At 29.9% G+C, this 21,499-nt stretch overlaps 6 protein-coding genes across 12 annotated transcripts; 4 read left to right on the top strand and 2 right to left on the bottom strand.

Annotated features, from left to right (window-relative positions):
* Nucleotides 1-118: 118 nt before the first annotated feature.
* Nucleotides 119-2,988, bottom strand: LOC139089546 (uncharacterized). Its single transcript, XM_070639099.1, has 8 exons — nt 2,803-2,988; nt 2,536-2,739; nt 2,212-2,477; nt 1,988-2,153; nt 885-1,076; nt 558-829; nt 332-497; nt 119-267 (listed from the first exon to the last, which is right to left on the bottom strand). The coding sequence occupies exons 1-8, from the start codon at nt 2,858-2,860 to the stop codon at nt 185-187; spliced, it is 1,407 nt and encodes a 468-aa protein (XP_070495200.1). The 5' UTR covers nt 2,861-2,988; the 3' UTR covers nt 119-184.
* On the top strand, nt 1,558-6,294 carry LOC139089327 (globin CTT-VI-like). 2 transcript variants are annotated; one of them, XM_070638825.1, is made up of 6 exons: nt 1,558-1,946; nt 4,930-5,138; nt 5,191-5,295; nt 5,353-5,467; nt 5,554-5,658; nt 5,897-6,294. In XM_070638825.1, exons 2-6 carry the CDS (start codon nt 5,016-5,018, stop codon nt 5,983-5,985), a joined length of 537 nt encoding a protein of 178 aa, XP_070494926.1. In that variant the 5' UTR covers nt 1,558-1,946; nt 4,930-5,015; the 3' UTR covers nt 5,986-6,294. The 2 variants fall into 2 exon arrangements, with proteins under 2 accessions (XP_070494926.1, XP_070494925.1); XM_070638824.1 differs by lacking the exon at nt 1,558-1,946 and having other exon boundaries at nt 4,393-5,138.
* LOC139089326 (speckle-type POZ protein-like) lies at nt 3,066-4,310 on the bottom strand. The gene is made up of 3 exons (XM_070638823.1): nt 4,258-4,310; nt 3,310-4,139; nt 3,066-3,247 (listed from the first exon to the last, which is right to left on the bottom strand). The coding sequence occupies exons 1-3, from the start codon at nt 4,264-4,266 to the stop codon at nt 3,118-3,120; spliced, it is 969 nt and encodes a 322-aa protein (XP_070494924.1). The 5' UTR covers nt 4,267-4,310; the 3' UTR covers nt 3,066-3,117.
* A 162-nt stretch (nt 6,295-6,456) lies between the features above and the next one.
* On the top strand, nt 6,457-16,949 carry LOC139089325 (uncharacterized). Of its 6 annotated transcripts, none has more exons than XM_070638821.1 (10): nt 8,805-9,377; nt 9,823-9,896; nt 10,786-10,849; nt 12,932-13,114; nt 13,968-14,116; nt 14,476-14,517; nt 14,598-14,687; nt 14,876-14,980; nt 15,399-15,590; nt 15,932-16,949. In XM_070638821.1, the coding sequence occupies exons 3-10, from the start codon at nt 10,846-10,848 to the stop codon at nt 16,226-16,228; spliced, it is 1,062 nt and encodes a 353-aa protein (XP_070494922.1). In that variant the 5' UTR covers nt 8,805-9,377; nt 9,823-9,896; nt 10,786-10,845; the 3' UTR covers nt 16,229-16,949. The 6 variants fall into 6 exon arrangements, 5 of the variants coding, with proteins under 5 accessions (XP_070494922.1, XP_070494920.1, XP_070494918.1 ...); XM_070638819.1 differs by having other exon boundaries at nt 9,785-9,896; XM_070638817.1 differs by having other exon boundaries at nt 9,719-9,896.
* LOC139089501 (uncharacterized) lies at nt 10,858-12,795 on the top strand (the record flags this gene model as incomplete). Its single annotated transcript, XM_070639055.1, has 1 exon — nt 10,858-12,795. A coding segment is annotated over one exon (1,938 nt), but the record flags the coding sequence as incomplete, so codon positions are not given.
* Nucleotides 16,950-17,425: 476 nt separating the features above from the next.
* LOC139089324 (probable ATP-dependent RNA helicase DDX23) lies at nt 17,426-20,606 on the top strand. The gene is made up of 5 exons (XM_070638816.1): nt 17,426-17,537; nt 17,609-18,893; nt 18,955-19,299; nt 19,386-20,190; nt 20,444-20,606. The coding sequence occupies exons 2-5, from the start codon at nt 17,633-17,635 to the stop codon at nt 20,448-20,450; spliced, it is 2,418 nt and encodes an 805-aa protein (XP_070494917.1). The 5' UTR covers nt 17,426-17,537; nt 17,609-17,632; the 3' UTR covers nt 20,451-20,606.
* Nucleotides 20,607-21,499: the final 893 nt, after the last annotated feature.

Here is a 21,499-nt window from a genome sequence, read left to right as displayed (position 1 = left end):
TATTTATGGAACTGGAACAACATTTATTTCTTGCAGAATTCTAGTTATATTTGAAAATTTGAGAATTTTACTGCAATCGGTAATAAAATTAAATTTCATTAGAAAAAAAAACTAAATATATAGAACACCCTTCAGATTTATATATTTATTGTTTTAATAACACTTTGAACATTTTAAATATTTTTTATTGAATGTATAATGCAAAACTAGCTGAATCATTCGAGTCCTGAGTCCAAATTTGGCATTTAACGAATATTACAACTCCACCTATAAAGAATAAAATTTTAGTGACTTTTCAAGTCAAATTTCTAGACATTTATAAAAAACTTACGAGTAGGCCGTTCAAATTGAATTGCTATGAGTGGCTCTAAGTATCCTTGTTGATTTTTGTACGGGAAATAATAGTATGGAAATCCTAATCTTGGAAGATAATTTATTGGTCCAATATTTTCTTTATCAACATCATTTTCGCCTTCACAAGATAACCAAACGGCTCTCTAAATATAGATTAAACAATAATAAATGAATCAATTTGAATAAAAGTCAATTATACTTACATTATTTTTTAAGTAGTCATTTGAAATATATTCTTTCAAAAAAGCAGGCATTTTTTCCGGAGGGTCTGATGTATTGACATACTTAGGCTCCCAAAATGGAGTTTTTTTAATTTTTAAAAATACGCAAGGAGAGCTTCTGTGATAAGAGTAATGGTTTTCTTGAACACATGGAGCCCATTGTCTGATATCTACATCACATACATAGTCTTCCTGGTCTGGGAGACTATGATCGTCGCAAGAATAAACGTTTCCTACTGGCTTACTTCTATATTCTAAAATTATTTTGAGTATTTAATGTAAATATAATATTATTTTTATTATACTCACTATTAAGGAGCTGATCAATCTGGAGTGTATATTTTTCAAATTCTTTATTCGAAGTGCTGCTATAGCTTATCAAATTATCTTCTGGATTAGGGATTACTTCCAGTTTTGACTGGACATTATTCGACATTTGCAAAATAGCAACACATCCAAGAGCGACAATAGCAATGACCAATATTCCAAGAATAATCCGACCTAAAAGATTTCAATTGAAAAATCATAAAGATAAGAACTATTTATAGTCACAAAATAACTAACCTGACTTTGATGTCAAAAACTTGTTTTGAGTATCAATTAAAGGCATGTTTAAGGCACAATCGCTTTAAAACTACTGAGATTCAAAAGTTGATCTTAGCTTTTTTAATTTGCTAAAGAATTAAAAACATGTAAATTAAGTGACAGGGACGGTATAATTTTTTGGTAAGAAACTTAATAAAAGAGAATTAGCATAAAATTTTGTCTCCATTCTCTTTTTAAGCATCATATGATTTTTGTTGTTAAACAAAAGCCTTAATTGTTGTTGATTACTACAATAATATTTGAGCAATTGCTGATTCTAGTGTTCTAAAAATGCAACATATATGTTCACTAACATTAGTGTTTATTGGTACTTTTCGTTTTTTATGAATCATTTAAAGTTTTAAGTCGCAATTGTTGTTGATTACCAGTAGGATGCATGAGTAATTGCTGATTCAGGTTTTCGAATTAAAAAATACAACATGTATGCTCTATGTTAACATTAGTGTTTATTGGTACTGATTGTGAACAGATACATCAAGTAACTGCAAAATATATATTAGCTTCTTTTTTTGGTCAAGCAAGCTGTATAAAGAAAATAATTATTTTTTTTTTGTATTGTACGTTAGCGTGAGATTCTATAAGTACATCGAGTGAGTTGTAGAATTTCATAATAAATAAATAAAAACATCTTCAAAAAGCGTCATAAAAATTATTCAACAAGTATTTCGAAATTGGTATGTTCTTCTGATCCTTGGGTCCATAAAGTGCATTTGACAGATATTAATATTCCATCTAAGAAATTTGTAAATGATTACAATATAAAAGGTAAAAGAACTGTTTGATATGAATTCTTATAAAATACTTACTCATTGGGCGTTCGAAGTAAAGTGCAATGATAGGTTCCAAATATCCATCCTGACCTTCATAAGGGAAATAATAATGTGAAAATCCACGGCTAGGATAATAAGTGATGGGTCCAATATTTTCTACATCCGCTGGATTTTCTCCTTTACAATAAACCCATAAAGCCCTCTAAAAATTGAATACGATGAAGTCTATATAATTCCACAAAATTAGTTTGGATTCCTACCTGATTAGGGTATGGACTGTTAACAATGTAGCTCTTCAACTCCATTGGCATGCTATCTGGAAGATTTGTTGTATTCAAATAATTTGGCACCCAATCACGATGTTTTTTAAATTTCAAGAAAACACAAGGAGTTCCTTTTTGATATCCGTAAGCATTTTCTTTGTTGCATGGTCCAAACTCTCTCCAATCTACATTACATGATTTTCCCGCAGGAGGAAGTGAATTTTCATCGCAATTGTAGAGATTACGGTTGTGTTTTTGATACGCTAAAAATAAAGTCAACAATTGTATGGATATATCCAGAATCATCTATTGTCTACATACTGTCATAAACTTCATCGATTTTAGACGTAATTCCCTCAATACTTCCAAGATCTTTTGGATCAAAATGAATTAGATTGGCCTTGATATCTGGCACAATTGCAAGTTTGGCATTCTTTGAGGCATGTAAGTCATTTGATGCTTGTAAAAGTCGTACACATCCAAAAGCAACAGCAATTACAAGTAATATGCCGTAAATAATGCGTGCTGAAAATTATCGATTAAAAATATATGAAGTAACTGAAATAAAATCATCAAAAATTTACTTACCCGGCTTTGATGCGGCAAACTTGTTGAGGCTTTCATAGCAAGGATGTTTAAGACACATAAGGCACAAGGTTAAGTTGTAAAATTATTGAGATTCAATGGTAAATATTAAAATTTTTATGGAATTTTTGAAAGTGATTAGTTGTGTAAATAGAGTGGCAGGGTGATATGAATGTTACGCGGTTGAACCCTGAACGAGAGAGGAGTGACTGAGAGAGGAAACATCCGTGAGAGAAATGATTATGCTCAGTTAGTAAATTTTGTTGACACTAGGCTCTTTAACACAAAAAATAAATTTTATTCACAGCTGACTTTTCCTTACAAATTGGATATGACACTCTTAATAGGACAATCACCAATACTGAATGTCTCGAATATGTCTAATATTAAATTAGAGTACGTGTAAATACATTCAAACTCTTCCAAACCTTTGATAGCGTTCCAGTTCCTGAAATTTAAATATTCAGACTTGTAAGCCATTCTAGAGTAGCTGATAATTTCTTAACGTACCTTTGAATATATTGGATGCTTCTTTCCTTTAATAAAGCAGCGTTATAGCGATCAGCAAAAATTAGAACATCAGCTATTATTTGTGGTGTTAATCCTTTTGCTACTTCTATCTCGCAGTATCTCTTTAATTCTGCAATATCATACTTATCAGCAACAATTAATACATCAAAAATATGGTACTCAAGATTTTGAACTCCTCCATTATACATGAAGTTCACAGCAATCTTCATGACTTCATAGTCGACATCGGGAATGAAAATTTCATTTCTCCTGCTCTCAAGCATGTCTGTGGTAAAAATTTTGAGAAAAACTGGACTTTTAGATGCAAGAATAAATTTGAGAACTTTTAGTTCCTTTGCATCTTTAAACTTGATTGTAAAATCCAGGAACTTTTGGTCATTTGCTATTTCTGAAATTCTTTCTACAGTGCTGCTTGAAAATCTACTTAAAAGTGTCTTATCAGCTTTGGTTAATCGAATATCACATGCAAAACGAAAATCACTTCCTGGTTCTAATTTTTCCATGCTGTTTTTCCTTATGTAAAGTTGTTCATCATCTCCAATCATTCTGTCCAAAGGGATTTCTTCAACATCAATGATATTAGTTCTTCCGTCTGAAAAAATTTGCTTCGTTGTTAGACGAATGTCATGGATGGGTTCTTCTAAAAATTTCAGTCTCATGCATGGCTTGTTACTATCGGGATCAATTAAAAATTCGAGATGCATCGCTTTCGTATCGTTATAAAAAAGAGTCACTTCCGATGATGTATCTGTATCATTTGAATTCTCATTAATTGTTTGAGGATTCGGAATCTCAAGGGTGACTTCATCCTGAATTCGAAAATAGTTAATGAATTTATAAAGTAATTTTATTGAGGATATTTAAAGGATGTAAATTCATAATCGTTAATAATCCATAACAATAATTCACTTGCACTTAAGTACTTACCAATTCCATTTTTATATCCTTTTTATTAGAAAACTTTCTTGTTATAGTTAATAATCACGAATATGATTAAAAAAATTCAATTGTTTCCACAACAAGGTAACTGTGATCATAATTTTTTTCTAGAATATTAAAAATCTTCCGGTTCAAGTGACAATATACACAAAGTCAACTTCCGGGTGAAGATCATTGCTAGACATTCGGCCGAGTATATTCATGATCACTTGGGGCGACAAATGTTTTTAAAATGATAGTCTTGTTCTTAGATCAATTAAATTTGTAATATTATTGCTTCGTGTCCATCTAGACCATTCTATCTGTAAAACTTCAACTTGTCATATCAAATTTTGAATGGAGATAGTCAAAACAATGTCCAATAACTATCGAGACGCAACAGTTATAGCGATAAAATTCAATAATAAATTAGATATTATCATGAAATGAATTTTCCTACTTTTAATCATCTCCTCCCAAAAACACAAGAACAACAATTCAACAAGGAATTTTATTTCATGCTCGTGGCCCACATAAACGACGGAATAATAATGAAGAATGAGAGGTGATGGCACGAGAGACCTGCAAAAAATTTTGTTAATTATTATTAACATCGACAGTGTCCGATGAAAATTTTCTTTCATTTTATCGATTGACTTGCTTCTGTTATTTTATTTTAAGAACAATCGCTCATCAGGTTGCATGCATTTTGCGGTTTTGCTATATTTTATATTTAAACTATTAGTAAAAACAGAGAAATTTAAGTTATGGGCAATATTATTAAGAGACGTGCCAGAGATTACGATAATTATTCCACTCCAGAAATTTGTGAACTAAGTTTTGACGAAATTGATCTCATTCAGAGAACTTGGAAGGTTCCAGCAATTAAGGTAAGAGAAATATCTCTTTGAATTTAACGTTTAATTTTTTGGAACTTTACAGCAACATGATACAGCTGAGAGGATTTTTTATTCCTATTTGGAAAGATTTCCAGACAATCAACACGTTTTTCAGGCATTCAAAAATACGCCTTTGTTGATGCTTAAGGTAAAGATCTGAATTTGAATTTTAATCTTTGTGATTTTCATGAAAATATTATTATAGGGTACTCCGGGGTTCAGAGCTCATGCATCGCGTATATTCAATGTTTTCTCTAGTGTTATTGATGCACTTGATAAAGATCCAGAATTGATTGCTATTAAGAAAATTGTTGCTGAAGGTATAACATGCACTTCCATATGATATTCGAGTTGACTTCATTTATAAATACAAACCACATTAATCCATATCAATTATCTTTTTTAGTCGGCAGATCTCACGCAAAACGTCTAATAAAGAAGCGGTCATATGTTGAATTGAGAATCGTAATATTAGACTCGTTGACAGACATGTGTAAACTCGATGATGACGGTAATATATTTAAAAACAAATTAATTAATTTATTAACCACAGCCAGTAGCTTAGTCAGCAATATTAAGAGAGAGAGGGGTTTATATTTATAAAACCACTCCAATAACAATTGAATATTGTTGGTTTTGAAGGTATTGAAGAAATTTTGTGGTCAATGCAGTTTTGACCTTCCGAAACCCCTCCCTGACTACGCTCCTGACTATAGCAACCACAAAATATATCAATTAAATCCACACAGGTATTGTGGCATGGAGTAAGCTGCTTGATATCATCTATCATGTTTTATTTGAATGCATTGATGGCAACGACTATCAGTTTTCCCAATAGCTATACATTAACTCATCAACAATATAATAAAAGAAAGTTTTTCTTTGAATTTTTGATCATGAAAATTCATTCATCGCTTGCTGCAATGGAAAATATATGCTTTTGTAGCTTCTTAAAATTCATTACATTACCAAAGTTCCATCTCCAAAATCTAAATCCAAAGAGTAACATCTCATACTGACCACAAAATTCCATAAATGTCATGTTAATGTTTGTGTCCATAAATTTGTATTTTGGTTGATGTAAATTGATATACTTATTTTATAATAAAATAATCATCAGATTGATAGATGAAGGTATGACATAGCATATCATGCTACTCTAAAAAATTTACAGCAATTTTCGTTTTTCTGTTTCTGATGCGGTAAATTCTCTCTCAAATTGATACCTGAATATGTGTTTGTGTTACGACTGTCGTATGAAAATAAAAACGCAATTAAAATATCAATTTTTACTCACGGGAATTCACTTTTCTCAATTGTGCTTCAAACGTCAATGCGTAAAGTTATAAAAAAGCAATTTCTTGTGGGTTATTAAAAATATTTAATTAAATTAATTGAGAGAAAAATTTAAAATCATCAATTAAAATGGGAAATGCAATTCATAAGAATGTATCAACAAGTGAAAATAATTATCCAACACCAGAAATCGCTACCCTTACGGATGCTGATATTGAAAATATTCTAAGGACGTGGAAAATTCCTGCTGCTGCTGTATGTTTTGAGTGAATTTTTGCTTCATGCTTTGTAATGAATTTAAGATTAATTGTCAAAAATTTGATTTTATTTGTGAAATTTTGTGATTTGAAAACAAGTGCAATAACAATACTGGAGCTAAGTCCAACATGCTTAAGAATATTAAAATTTCAAAGCCCCCTTCCAATTCCATTTTAAAGCTAATTGCAAAAATACACTAAATTGTTGCAAAATATTTAAAATTCCAATCGTCTTCAACATCACATGAACAGTAAATATTATCAAATTATCCACCAATCATAGCCTTATTATCTATTTTATCAATCTACGCGATATAATCTAGACCTTTGACTTAAAAGAAAATTTATCATCAAATTGATTTTGCGTCAAAACAACATTGTTTATATTTCTCGACCAGACACTTGCTGAAGTTAGAAAAGCATGAATCTTATGATAACTGGTTTGTTGTTTACAATAATTTCTTGAAGATGTGCTACACGTGACCTGTAAGAAATTGATTCGGTGCTTTACAAAAAAAACTCAAGAATTTTTTTTTGCGACGTTTTAGTTAAAAATTCTTAAGCGGTTCCGTTAACTTCAGTACTTATTTAAATCTTGTCAATAAAAATTCAAATCAGAATCAATAACAAAAGCGATCAAAGGGCTAAGTTATCATCACATCTTAGCACAATCAAAATTCAAAGAACTTCTCCATTCCAATCAGGAACTTAAAATCACACATGCAATCAATTAATTTAACATGAATAATTTAACTAGACATAAAAATATCCAATTTTGTTAATCCAAAGATTGGTTTTCTCTATTCCAAAAAGCTTATATCCACAAATAGATTTTAATCTTTTTATCATGCTGGGTATGTGACAATAAAACTTTATTTTCCATTAGCTTCTATAAATAAATTATTGATATGCATTTTGGATGTAAATTATTCAACACAAAATCATTATATATAACTAGAAGCACAAAAGTAGCTAAAAAGATAACGAATCAAGACTTAATTTCATCTTATTAAAACTCAATAAATATTATTTACACTCTATATACATCCCCTCTGTGATTGCTGGGTTAATTTAAATTAATTTATCTTTAAAAACTAATTGGATTATGAAAATCTTGTCTGTAAGTATGCTGGTATCCTACCAGTTGGTACTGGTTTTAAGAGTTTAGAGTTTTTGATGGAAAATGCATCTACATTTTTATGACAAATCTCGATGGACCCAAATTATTCATGACAATCAATTGACTACCATATGAAGTCCTAGTGGCAATTTTTTAGATTTTAGATTTGTTGAATATTTTTTAAAATTTTTCAGCCTCACGACTCAGGGACCCTAATTTTCTACACATTCCTCAACAAATTTCCTCATAATCAGCAGAAGTTTCCATCGTTTAAAGATAAACCATTGGAGGAACTTAAAGTAAGTTAAACATCGTTGAAATTTCCTTTCGATTTCCGATTTTCCTTCATTTCCATATTCCTACATTCTTCCTTTTTATTCTTGTGCTCAATTGATTCCTATTTTATAATTGAAAATAATTTATTCAGGATACTGTCGAGTTTCGTGCACACTCGTCGAGAATCTTCAATGTGTTCAGTAGTGTCGTTGATGGCCTTGATAAGGATACCGAAATGATGAAAGGCATAAAGAAAATTATAGCGGAAGGTAAGTTGATTGATAAATATTTGTCATCTGTCAATTGAGTGTATTTGCCAAGTATTTGCATTCTTGATGAGTGTGATATTTAATTTCTGACATTTTAATGAAGTGATCAAGCCATAAGCGCTACAATTTAAAATCCTCAATTAATAGTCTATGCATGTTTTGATTTCCTTTTCATTCTTCCTTAGTTGGAAAATTCCATGCAAAGAAAAAAGTAACAAAGAAATCTCATGTTGAAGTCCGAGAAGTAATTGTAGAAGTTCTATGCGCAGCTTGTAAATTAACTGATGAAGGTAAGGCATGACACCAAACTACATGATATAACTAATTAAAATTATTGCCAAAATTAATTTCAGAAAAGGAATCATGGACAAAATTGCTTGACATTTTCTTCCACGTAATGTTTGAGTGTATCGATGGACGGTCCGAGCAATTTTTGTAATAACTTCCTTGTTAGGCTTATTACCTAAAACAAGATGTTTTGACGTTTCGGAATGTTTCATATTCAATAGACACATTTGAGCTGTTACTGCTACTGTTCGTGACAATAATTATAATTTTATTTTATCTTCCGGTTCTCTTATTACCTTTGTCTGTTACTTTGATGATTTTATTAATTGAAAGGCGATAAGCAACGCAAAAAATTTTAATTAACAATTTTGCAGTGCTTCATGTGTTCATATAGAATTTATACAGAAGCAGCTAATGAGCATCACAAAATGTCAAAAAAACATTCTTAGATTTAATGCAAAGATCTTTAATCTCCAAATACGATTATTACATAAAACAATTCGATTATATTTTGTTAATGACAGAGAGAAAATAATTTTATATGCAGCATCAAATAGACACATGATATTATCTTTCAATAACTTAAATATAGACATATATACATCCAGAAAGAAAATCTAATTTTGAAGATCTTTATCGATGAATTTCTCTTCTGTTAAGTATTTTTTAGAATTTAATCATCTATCCCCAGTAACCAAACGTAGAATGTTCTGAATTTCAGACAGTATGTCTGCGAATAAGCTAGCTAAACGCTAGCTATTAACTGTCTAAATTTTAGCTAGCTGTTTCATAGCCAGCTTAAAGCAAGTCGCTTTTCAGCAAGCTGTTTAATAGCCAGCTTAAAGCTTGTTACTTTTCAGCTAGCTGTTTTGTAGCCAACTTAAAGCTAGTCATTTTTCAGCTAGCTGTTTTATAGACAGCTTAAAGCTAGTCGCGTTTCAACTAGCTCTTCTATAGCCAGCTTAATGCTAGTCGCTTTTCAGCTAGCTGTTTTATAGCCAGCTTAAAGCTAGTCGCGTTTCAACTAGCTCTTCTATAGCCAGCTTAAAACTAGTCACTTTTCAGCTAGCTGTTTTATAGCCAGCTTAAAGCTAGTAGCTTTTCAGCTAACTGTATTATTTTTTTACAAAGCAAAGAACAAGTGATTTAATATTATTTATAAAATTAAGGAAATAGTGCAAAAAAATAACAAAAAACAGAGGCAAACAACAGTAAAAAAGGATAATTATTATAGCAAGAAGAAGTAAGTACACATTTTTCGCTTAAACATTAAAAAAATTAAAAAAAAACTCATATAAAAAAAACGTGCTAAAAAAATTGGATTTTTTTAAGTAGGATGAAGAATCTTTTGTGGTAATTTCATTCTTCAAGACTTTAAAAGTTTAAAACTTTTCACACGTTAATTCTGGAAGGGACGTTTAATATGATATATTAATTAAAAAAAAGTTTAAAAAAAGTTAAGAAAAAATTTAACGAATTTTTAAATTTTAAATAAGATAGGGGAGCATCGACCTTAGGGAAAAATCAACTAAAAATCTCTTAGAAAAAATACCAAGAAAATTAGTTTTTTTTACAACAAAAGTTAAATTCAGTGTTTACATAATTTAAGTGTGTTTTTTTAGTTAAAGTAATTAAGTTTTCATGTTTAATATAACTTAATGTGAAAATACATTGTTTGTTTTTATCATTTTAGTCCACTTACTAAAACAATCAGTGACAAATCATTAACAAAATATTTGATTGACAAATATAGTAAAAACTTGAATTTTTGGAGTAAATTTTTGGGTCAATAAGTTACAGTAAGGTAAAAGCTTCATAAAACTAAACATATATCATTTTAATAGCATTCTTACATAATCTTTTTTATCTTTCTGGATGTTAAAAGCATTGTAAAATAGATTTTTAAAAAAAATGTCAATACCACAAAAATTAAATTACTACCACAAAAATTAGATTTTTTACCCTATTATTAAAAAATTCACTAAATTTTACAAAATATTTAATTACATTAATTACTTTTAACGTTTCAAAAAGAAAAAAATCGAAGAAAAAGTACAAAAAATAATTTTACTGAATGATTTGTTTAAAATTTTTAACTAACTTAATTTTTTTTTCTTTTATTCCATTGATAGGCTGTTCATTTTGTATTTAACGGACATCATATTTCTCAACATTTGGAAACAGTACGAACGATGGGTAAGTACAAAGCCAATGCGGAATTGACAAAAATAGGCAGATTTAAGAGGAAAGAAAAAAACATTCGAGATTCAGTTTTTGTTAATTCAAATATACGTTTAGAATCAAATATAAATTTTGTTCCTAACGATCGAACAATTAACATACCCTCGACGTCATCAATAAATAATAATTTCTCACAAGAAACTCTTGCTGAATTTAATAATGAAGATTCTGTCGATCAATCGAGTTCTGTAGATTTATTCAATTCTATTAAGTCATGGTCTTTAAGACATAATATTAACAGAAATGCGATTACAGATCTTTTAAAAACACTTAATTCCCATGGTCATAGTTTGCCGAACGATTCGCGTTCTCTTTTATCGACGCCAAGAAACATATTGACACAAAAAATAGAACCAGGTGAATTAATCTACATTGGACTTCAGAATCAATTAGATTGGATTTTGAGGAAATCTAAGAAAATTCCTCCATTATTGCTGCTAGATTGTAACATTGATGGTGCACCGATTTATAAAAACAGCTATAGTCATGGTTGTATTTGGCCTATTTTGTGTCAAATACCATCAATAAAGTCACAAGTTTTTGTCGTTGCAATATATGGAGGTAATTCAAAACCTCAAGATTTTAATCAATTCATTAAACCTTTTGTAGATGAATATCTTAAAATCCAAAATAATTATTCATTTGATGGACAGAAAATATGCATTAAATTAAATAATATAATATTAGACCTACCAGCTAGATCTAGTGTTTGTGGGATTATGGGTCATTGCGGTAGAAGCGCATGTCCTTTTTGCCATGCACTAGGTGAACGTTCGAATAACAGAACATTCTTAGTCGATTTTCATGCACCTAGAAGAACGGATTTAGAATCTCGAACTAAAACTGATAAAATGCATAATAAGAAAATATCAGAATTCGAAAGAATCACTGAACTGGACATGATTCAAAATTTCCCACTCGATTATTTACACAACGTTCTTCTAGGTGTAATGAGAAAACTTCTAAAATTATGGTTTGGTAATAAAGGCTTATATAGTACTTCAGCTAAGGCAAGAGTTTCTTTGAAAATTAATAATTACTCCTCTTATGAGCCTAAAGAATTTAATAGACGTTTAAGAGGTCTTGAAAAAATGGAAATCTGGAAAGGCACCGAGCTCAGAACTTTTTTATTATTTATAGGACCTGTAGTATTAAAAGATGAAATTTCTGCCCTACATTATAACAATTTTATACTTTTGCATGTAGCTATATCAATTCTGATAGACAAAGAACTATGCATAACATATAATGCAGTTGCGAAGAGCCTATTGTATAATTTTGTTGAATCTTATTTAACAAATTATGGAAATGAAAATTTTACTATTAATACACATCTTTTGATACATTTGCCAGAACATTGCCTAAGAAATGGAAGTTTAGACAACTTTTCATCGTTTAAGTTCGAGAGCTTTTTAAATCAGCTCGGTAAACTAGTACATTCGCCATTAAATCCGTTAAAGCAGATTTTTAATCGTATTTCAGAAATAATTAATAGCCAATCATCCGATTTGTTTCAAAATTACTCACAAAATAATACTTCAATCTTATTTAAAGACATGATTGGAGATAATATTTACAGAAAAATTATAATTAATAATGTAGTTCTTGATGGTGATTCAAATCATAATGGTTTTGTTCAATTGACTAACGGATATATTGTAAAAGTCAAAAGATTTTTAAAAAACAATAATATTGTTACTCTCAAAGGAATTACATTTGAATTTCTTGAAAATATATATGAATATCCTATTGAATCTAAAGATATAAATGCATATAAAGTTATCGCAAAAAAATTCATCGATTATGAATGTAATATTAATTTAATAAAAAGAAAAATGTTCTTTTTGCCTATTTCTGATTGTGAATACTTTGTATATCCTATGAATGACTTTTTTGCTTAATATTATCCATTCTTAATCATTTAATTATATACATTTGCAAACTTTATATAAATTTTCTTTCCTAATCAATTGCCTAATTCCCAACAAAAAATAAAATTAAGACTTGATACTTCAAAAATTTTTTATGTATTTTTAGCTTTCGCCGTGGTCGAGTTTGAGGTAGACTCTACGATTGAAGTCGTCAGAACTGAATGGCTCATCAATCAGTCAACTACATATTTTCCACCAACTATTGAGTACCCAAAAGCATTAAAATCCAAGGACTTACAGACGATTGGAAGCTGGAAAAAATACACCATCAAAACATTGGGACTGTTTGGTAAGTAACACATAAAATTTTGATTATTATAGATTTTCTTATGTTTAATAACTGTTTTGAACAATTTAAGTATGCATCGGACATGTGGAAAATAACTTTATTTTTTGACAAGTATTTTGATAAAACTGCTAATAGCTTTGGATTTTAAATGTCCGTTAAACTAATTGAATTATTAAAATACATGAATAGTAATCATGTTTATAAACTTAAAATAAATCTTTAAATAATTAATTTTTTACACTTATTAATTTATAAAATTTATTTCGTATCTAAAATAATACATCTCATTGTATATCAATGAACATTAATTGTAATAAAGCAAAATATCCAAAAAATAATATGTGATTATTGTTTAATTAAAGTGATGTTTCGCAGTAACTGTTTTTCTGGTTGTAGATTTTTACAGTTTAAGAAAATTGAGAATTGCTAAGCGTAACTCGCGTACATTACCTTTGCGACGAGACCCAAATAGTTTAATGCAAATTACAAATGCTAAACTGTCAGCAGTTTTTGTCAAAATACTAGTATTTTCAACATGTCCATTGCATGCTTTAAATTTGTTTTGCAAAATCAAATGCAAAACCAATAAGCAAATAGACTCTAAAATGAGTTAATAATGCAAGTGTCAAATTTCAAAAGCCAAAAGTTTTTAGGAAAATATCTTATTATAGATGTTTAAAAATTTAATTGATAGCATATATTTGTTTTTTTATAATATTGTGCCTATTGTTACTGAATTATTGCGTAAAATTCACATAAACATTAACTATAATCGTTTTATAACTTAAATTTTAAAAATATTCTAATAAATTTATTAAATAATAACAATTTAATTTTTTATGTTACATTTTAGGTGACCTGAGGTCTGCTAAAGAATATACTGAATTAAATTCAGGATTTGCCAGCAGTTCTGACGAGAGACAGTTAAAGGTTCAAAAACAGTTAAAGCGGGAACACCCTTTAGCCTCCCACGGTATGGTGGATCTTCGAGACATGGTTAAGGTAATTTTTTTAATAATTCTTCTAATTTCTCATCGCATTGTAATGTATTGATCTCTTATTGTTTTAATTATTCTTAGCATTATAAAATTATCTGTTACAAATATTGAGAAAATGATGAACTTAAACTTAAAATAGGGAAAAAGCTTATTTTTTTGCACAACCATTTTTTTTGTACATGATTACCCTAAATATGTGAACCTAAAAATTTGTACAAAAATAGGTTTTTTACCCTAAGGTAAAGAGTTTTTTATTTGCGTACGTTCACAGTTTACATCAGAAAATAGAGCATAAAAACATTTTTTACCCTACATTTTTTTTTTGTTTAGAATGAAAATAATTTAATATTTTTTCTTCAACAGGAAATTAAAGAAAATACAAACAACAACCAATATGAATTTCATGTAAGTTTTAGTCCATATTTGAAAATTATTTCTTCAATATTTCATCTTTTTATTTCTAATACTATTCTATGATTTATAAGCAAAATGCTACTGAATTCGAACAGGTTTATGAAATCCAGGAATCCAGGAATACCAGAAAATTAGACGAAACTGAAGAAAGGATACAATTTGTAAGTGTTTACTAGTGACTATTTTTTTTACACGCTTTTATTCAATTCACTCTGTTTTTTAAATTGAAGTTCAAGACAGAAATTATATTTTTGATTTTGCTTTTACCTAATTAACTAAACAATTTTACTTTAAGTAATAATAACATAAAATAATTTGTAAACTTATAAATAATTTTATTTTCTTCTAGGAGATAGAGGAAGTTTTGGATAATCGTTATGAAGAAATGACGGATTTTGTTGAAAAAATTACGGAAGGTCACGTTGACGAAAATCATAATGACGCTGGCTTAATGGTAAGAAAATTTTATTCTTTCTCCAAAAATAGTAAATATAAGCAAAAACCTAATTTTTTATACAAATACGTGAGTAAAGTCTAGTTCAAGCCAAAGCTCGAAGTCGACTTTTTCGACTAAAACCATTTTTTAAATGTTTGAAGAAGTGAAAGCATGTATACAAGAGTTTAGCTTCAAAATCTTTTTTCTTCATTTAAAACTATGCATATGTTAAAAAAAATTACATTAACACAACTGCTAGACTAAATGTTAATGTATTTTATTTTTTAATTTTCATAGTTTTTAATGAAGAAAACAGATTTTAAAGCCAAACTCTTGTAAATTTTCTTTATGACAAAGTTCCAGAAAAAACCTAACATATTAATATTTTGAAGCTTTACGAAAATTATTTTATGTATTTATTTATTTTTTTGTTTAGGAAATCAAACAGTACCTGCAGAAAATATGTCGAGATATTTCTGAATTAAAACATGAAATATTTGAGATAAAGGAACAAATGAAATTAAAAAATAATAAGTCAAGTTTTGATTTTCCGAAAATACAAAATCTGGAGGAACTAAACATATTTTGCTCAAGACTCACAAATGATGAAAGTTTTAATTGTTCATTAGTAAGTGTTTTATTATTTCATGTTATGCTTTAGAAATGTATTGTTGCTTTCTAAGTGCTTATCACACTTATAAAAATTTAATATATTATTTTTTAAGTTTTTTAATTTAGGGTAGAACATATAATTTTTCGTCATTTTTTAATTTTTGAATTTTAAAAGCTTTTTTTTCACTTTCATATATTATTAAATCTTCCTGAAAATTGTTTTAAAATGTCACGTATATTATATATTTTGATTTCTAAAAAACTTGTAACCAATTGATCTGAAGATTGTCAAAAACATTTCATTTTGTACATCATATTTTTTTGTTTTAGCTTATCAAATTTTTTCTTTTATTTTAGGTTGATAAACTGAAAAAAAAGTCAGGACCACGTAATTTCCACAGTGAATTGAATGGAAAGATTTATATGATAATAAGCAGCATATTTAATGAAAAATATTTAAATTCATTAACATGGGGGACAAAAAATGGAAACGAAAATTCGACAACAACAGCCCTAGTGAATTTTCCACCAATATTTGATCTGATTCAAAATATATTAGAAGGTGGAAACTTTACTACCGAACAAATCAGGAAGGCAATACAAAGCGTCATGAAAAACCATTTTAAAAAAAAAGAGATAAAAACTATGCATTAGGGGGATGACAATCTCGTGATTATATTTTGTGTTAAGAAAAAATAAATGAAAAAAAATTCAAAAAATAATAAAAAATTTTGGTATTTTATTGAAAAGCTTTTTTACAGACTATATACGAGCCATAAAATTAGTAATTTAGCTAGCTATAAGCTAGCTATAAACTGTCTAAAAAGCTTGCTATAAACTGTCTAAATAGCTAGCTATAAACTGTCTAAATAGCTAGCTATAGACTGTCTAAATAGCTAGCTATAAACTGTCTAAAAAGCTTGCTATAAACTGTCTAAATAGCTAGCTATAAACTGTCTAAAAAGCTTGCTATAAACTGTCTAAATAGCTAGCTATAAACTGTCTAAATATCTAGCTAAAAGCTAGTTAAACAGTACTGTCTACATGGTATAACAAGGACGCTGAAAAGTTAGACGCTGCAGCCAGCTAGCAGCTAGCTTAGCGACACTTTATGACTAGCTAAAAGTTAGACGTAGACTGTCTACTGGTTACTGGGGTATTGTTAGAATTTAGGTTAATTATACAGCACAATGGTGACAACCTGAACGTGGTTTATGTACACGAATTTTTTGTCATTCAATAAATTGAAAAAGAATTTAATGTTGTAATTAGAATCACATATTTACTGTTATTGTGAAGCTATAACATTTTTTTGTGGATTTAAAATTTTAGAGGAAATTTAGAAATATTTAAATAAAAGACAAAAGAATTTGGATATGTTGTATTTTTTTTTTTTTGATTCGAAGAAAACCCCTTTTCCCGCATCATGTTTACCCCTACCCATACAACTTCGAATTCCCATCTGTCCCTTAAACTAACTGTATTATCTGTGTTGTTAAAGTTAAAATTCGAAGAAAATATTATTTTTTAAAAAAATACCCCTTGAAGCCCCCAAAGGGAGCGGGTTCGTCAACCCATCTAAAATCACCTGAACATCCATCTATGATTTATTTTAGCTATCACGAAATTCCGTCACTATTTCCACTTTCCAGACATGTTAAACTGTACATTTTTGGCTGGGCTGTGTGCGGCATCTATTGAATTTCATTAATTCTCTAATTAATGAATACTTACCATCAAAAATAAATTGTCTTAACGTAAAAACATCTTTTTAACTTTACAAAATGATTTCTTCAAACATTCTGCCTACTGGAATTAATTTTTTTGTGATGATATTTTTAACCGTCAAAATATATTTAAAACAAAAACAACATAAACCACAACATTGAACAAAAATATTAATTTAATTAAATATCTGAAGAAGTACGGCACTTAGAGCTGTCAAAACACTACAGTAAACCAGGTAACATCAACATTTAGTAATTCATATTAAAATGCAATCGATTAATCAATGAAATACTTTATTTTTTGCAGAAAATTTAAACGTTTTGAAAAATAATGGGGAAAGAGAAGGAAATGGAAAAAAATTCAAGATCCGAACGCGACAATAGGGACAATCGTGATAATCGCGATAAAAACAGAAAGGATAAGCGTCGTTCACGCTCAAGATCTCGCGAGCGGGATGAAAGGCGTTCAGACAGAAGAAATGACGATGATCGAAAACAAAAGGAACCAAAAGAGGAGAAACCATTGAAAGCTGAGATTAAGAATGAGGACGATGACATTGAAATTCAAACAAACAAAAAGAAAGAACCACTGTCATTGGAAGAGCTTCTTGCTAAAAAGAAAGCTGAAGAAGCGCTTAAAAGTAAGCCTGTATTTATTTCAAAAGAGCAGAGAGCTCAAGAAGCAATTAAAAGAAGACAGGAACAAGTTGCTGCTATGCGTGCAGCTGCTGCTAATGTCCCGAAATTTGGTGATGTTCCAGTAACTGATATATTGCGTAAAGAAAAGGAACAACAACGGGTTTATGATAGACGTGACAGAGAAAGAGAGAGAGATAGGTATGAGAGGGAGAGAGAACGAGAACGAGAAAGGTATCAACAGTCTAGAAACGATCAACAGAACAGAGGAGGTCCATCAAGAGGGGATCAACAGTCAAGAGGAGACCAGCAATCTAGAGATGGACCGTCTAGAGAAGTTGAGAAATTTGATGACGGTGTCATTACTATTAAAGATAAAGAAAGAGAATCGGAAGCGATTCGTGAACGATATTTAGGTATTGTCAAGAAGAAGCGTCGAGTACGTCGACTTAATGACCGAAAATTCGTATTTGATTGGGATGTTAATGAAGACACATCAAATGATTATAATCAATTATATAAAGATCGTCATTATGTTCAATTCTTCGGTAGAGGAAATATCGCTGGAATTGATATTAAGGAACAGAAACGCAAACAGAGTAAATTTTATGGAGATTTGTTAGAAAAACGTAGAACTGAAGCCGAAAAGGAGCAAGAAAAAGTTCGATTGAAGAAAGTCAAAAAGAAGGAAGACAAACAGAAATGGGATGATCGTCACTGGACAGAAAAAGAACATTTAGAAATGACCGAACGTGATTGGCGTATTTTCAGAGAGGATTACAATATCACTATCAAAGGTGGTCAAATTCCTAATCCAATTCGTAAATGGAATGAAGCTAATTTCTCAAAAGATATTTTGGATATTATCGAAAAAGTTGGATACAAAGAGCCAACACCAATTCAAAGACAAGCTATTCCAATTGGTCTCCAAAATCGAGATATTATTGGTATTGCAGGTAAATTATCGGCACTTTTGTTTATAGATTTTTTTTGCTAATCTGCTCTTTCTTATTTCAGAAACTGGTTCCGGTAAAACACTTGCATTCTTGATTCCTTTATTAACATGGATTCAGTCATTGCCAAAACAAGAACGTCAAGAGAATATCGATCAAGGTCCATATGCTATTATATTGGCACCAACAAGAGAATTGGCTCAACAAATTGAGGAAGAAACAAGAAAGTTTGGAACTCCACTTGGAATTAGAACAGTCGTCGTTGTCGGAGGTTTATCTCGTGAAGATCAAGGCTTCCAGTTACGATTAGGTTGCGAAATTGTTATTTGTACGCCTGGGCGTTTGATTGATGTGCTTGAAAATCGCTATCTTGTATTGAATCAGTGTACATACATTGTTATGGACGAAGGTAATTATCGTTTAATCCATGGATTTATTTTAATCTTCCCTAAAAATTTAAACTAATTGCCTAAAATTAATTTAATTTGTCAACAGCTGACAGAATGATAGACATGGGTTTCGAGCCTGATGTCCAAAAGATTTTGGAGTTCATGCCCGTATCAAATTTGAAGCCAGACAACGAGGATGCTGAAGATGCAGAAAAACTTATGGCAAATTTCAACACACGCAAAAAGTACAGACAAACTGTTATGTTTACAGCTACTATGCCGCCAGCAGTTGAGCGACTTGCTCGAACTTATTTGAGACGTCCAGCTACAGTTTATATTGGTTCTATTGGTAAACCAACAGAACGTACCAAACAGATTGTTGTTATGACTACTGAAAATGAAAAGAGAAAGAAGCTTATGGATATTCTCAAACAAGGCCTCGAACCTCCAGTTATTATTTTCGTCAATCAAAAGAAGGGTGCAGATGTTTTGGCAAAAGGATTGGAGAAGTTTGGATTCAATGCCTGTACATTGCATGGTGGTAAAGGTCAAGAACAGAGAGAATACGCTCTTTCGTCGCTTAAGAATGGTACCAAAGACATTCTGGTTGCTACTGATGTTGCTGGTCGTGGTATCGATATTAAGGATGTATCGATGGTTATTAACTACGATATGGCTAAGACTATTGAGGATTATACTCACAGAATTGGTCGTACAGGTCGTGCTGGAAAGACTGGTACAGCTATAAGTTTGGTCACAAAAGATGACAGTCCATTGTTCTACGATCTTAAGCAGTTAATTATGAGCAGTCCAATTTCAAGTTGTCCACCAGAATTGATGAATCATCCAGATGCACAGCACAAGCCTGGAACTGTTGTAACCAAGAAACGACGCGAGGAGAAAATATTTGCGTGAGTAAAGTATTTTTCATGACATTTTTTCTACCTCAAATGCAGGATGTTCTGAAGTTTTGTGGATGATTTTTGCTGGCATTAATTTATCACAATTTGTTCAGTAATCTGGCAGTTAATTTCAGTTCAGTGCATTTTTAAATTTCTGAAAACCGTTAAAATTTTGAAATTTTCAAAATCGTTATAATTTCCAAAATTACATCTTACAAGATTTCTAATGATTCTTCCTTTATTCTGCTTTTTTTCATTACAGTGATTAATAAAATTGTTTCTAATCATCTAAAATGATCGAGGGTAATAACAGAAACTGAAAAATGTTCATCCTTCCAATGATTGCTTCATGTTATGTAGAAAATAAAGAGTTGAATGGGAGGTAATAAAGATCACTTTAAAGAAAACTTCATTCAAAGAAGAAGTATATTATGCTTTTTATAATCTGTTTAGTACGATTTTCTGTCAAAATCATGATTTCAGTGAACTTTAAATAGCCAGAAGTACATGAAAATTTCAGATTCTTCCTTGCATTTAAAACTGTGAATATTTGAAGTCAATACTCCGAAACTTTTCCTCTTCCTCTTTCTGGTAAGTATTTTTTAGAATTTAATCATCTATTGTTAGAATCTAGGTTAATGATAGCATAATGTGACAATCCAAACGTGGTTTATGTACACGAATTTTTTTGTCATTCAATAAATTGAAAAGGAATTTAAAGTTGTAATTAGAATCACAAAATTACTGTTATTGTGCAGCTATAATATATAACCTAACTCAGTTTGTTTTCCTTTTTGAATGAATCTACAATTAAACGATCTCGATAACAAATTACAACTTTATTTACAATACAATCGTCTTTTAAATTTCTAAAGTAAAAGGTTCAAACAAGATCATTCACAAAAAATAATAAAAAACTCATGAAAATGTTTTATTCACATCACAAGTCACGATTTTCATCATGTTTGTTTCTCAAATCTGACACTTTACACTGTAAACAAATGTGAGATTGTTCGTAGCATATGCAATTTAATTATTTAGAGATCTACTTAAAATTGGTCTAATTTGGAATTTATTCAAACTTTATGTTTTAAAATTTGCAACAATGTTAAGCACTACAACTGTAAATTAATGGTATATCCTTTGGTATTTGTCTAAATGGAGTTAAATCGAAGTTGTAAGGAAGTTCCTTACAGCTTCATAATTTTACATTGACGTTTATTCTTCAGAGTTCAATCGCAGACTGAAATTTTATAGGAAAGGGGCTTTCAACTACGTAAAATCTGTATATAATTTGAATTACAAACGATCGTTATAA

The sequence above is a fragment of the Chironomus tepperi genome, unplaced genomic scaffold (assembly GCF_022539635.2).
Source record: "Chironomus tepperi strain 1889 unplaced genomic scaffold, CSIRO-AGI_Ctep_v1 contig_177, whole genome shotgun sequence".
Classification (NCBI taxonomy): domain Eukaryota; kingdom Metazoa; phylum Arthropoda; class Insecta; order Diptera; family Chironomidae; genus Chironomus; species Chironomus tepperi.
Note: the sequence above shows the minus strand (reverse complement) of the source record. Positions and strands in the feature narration are given on the sequence as shown.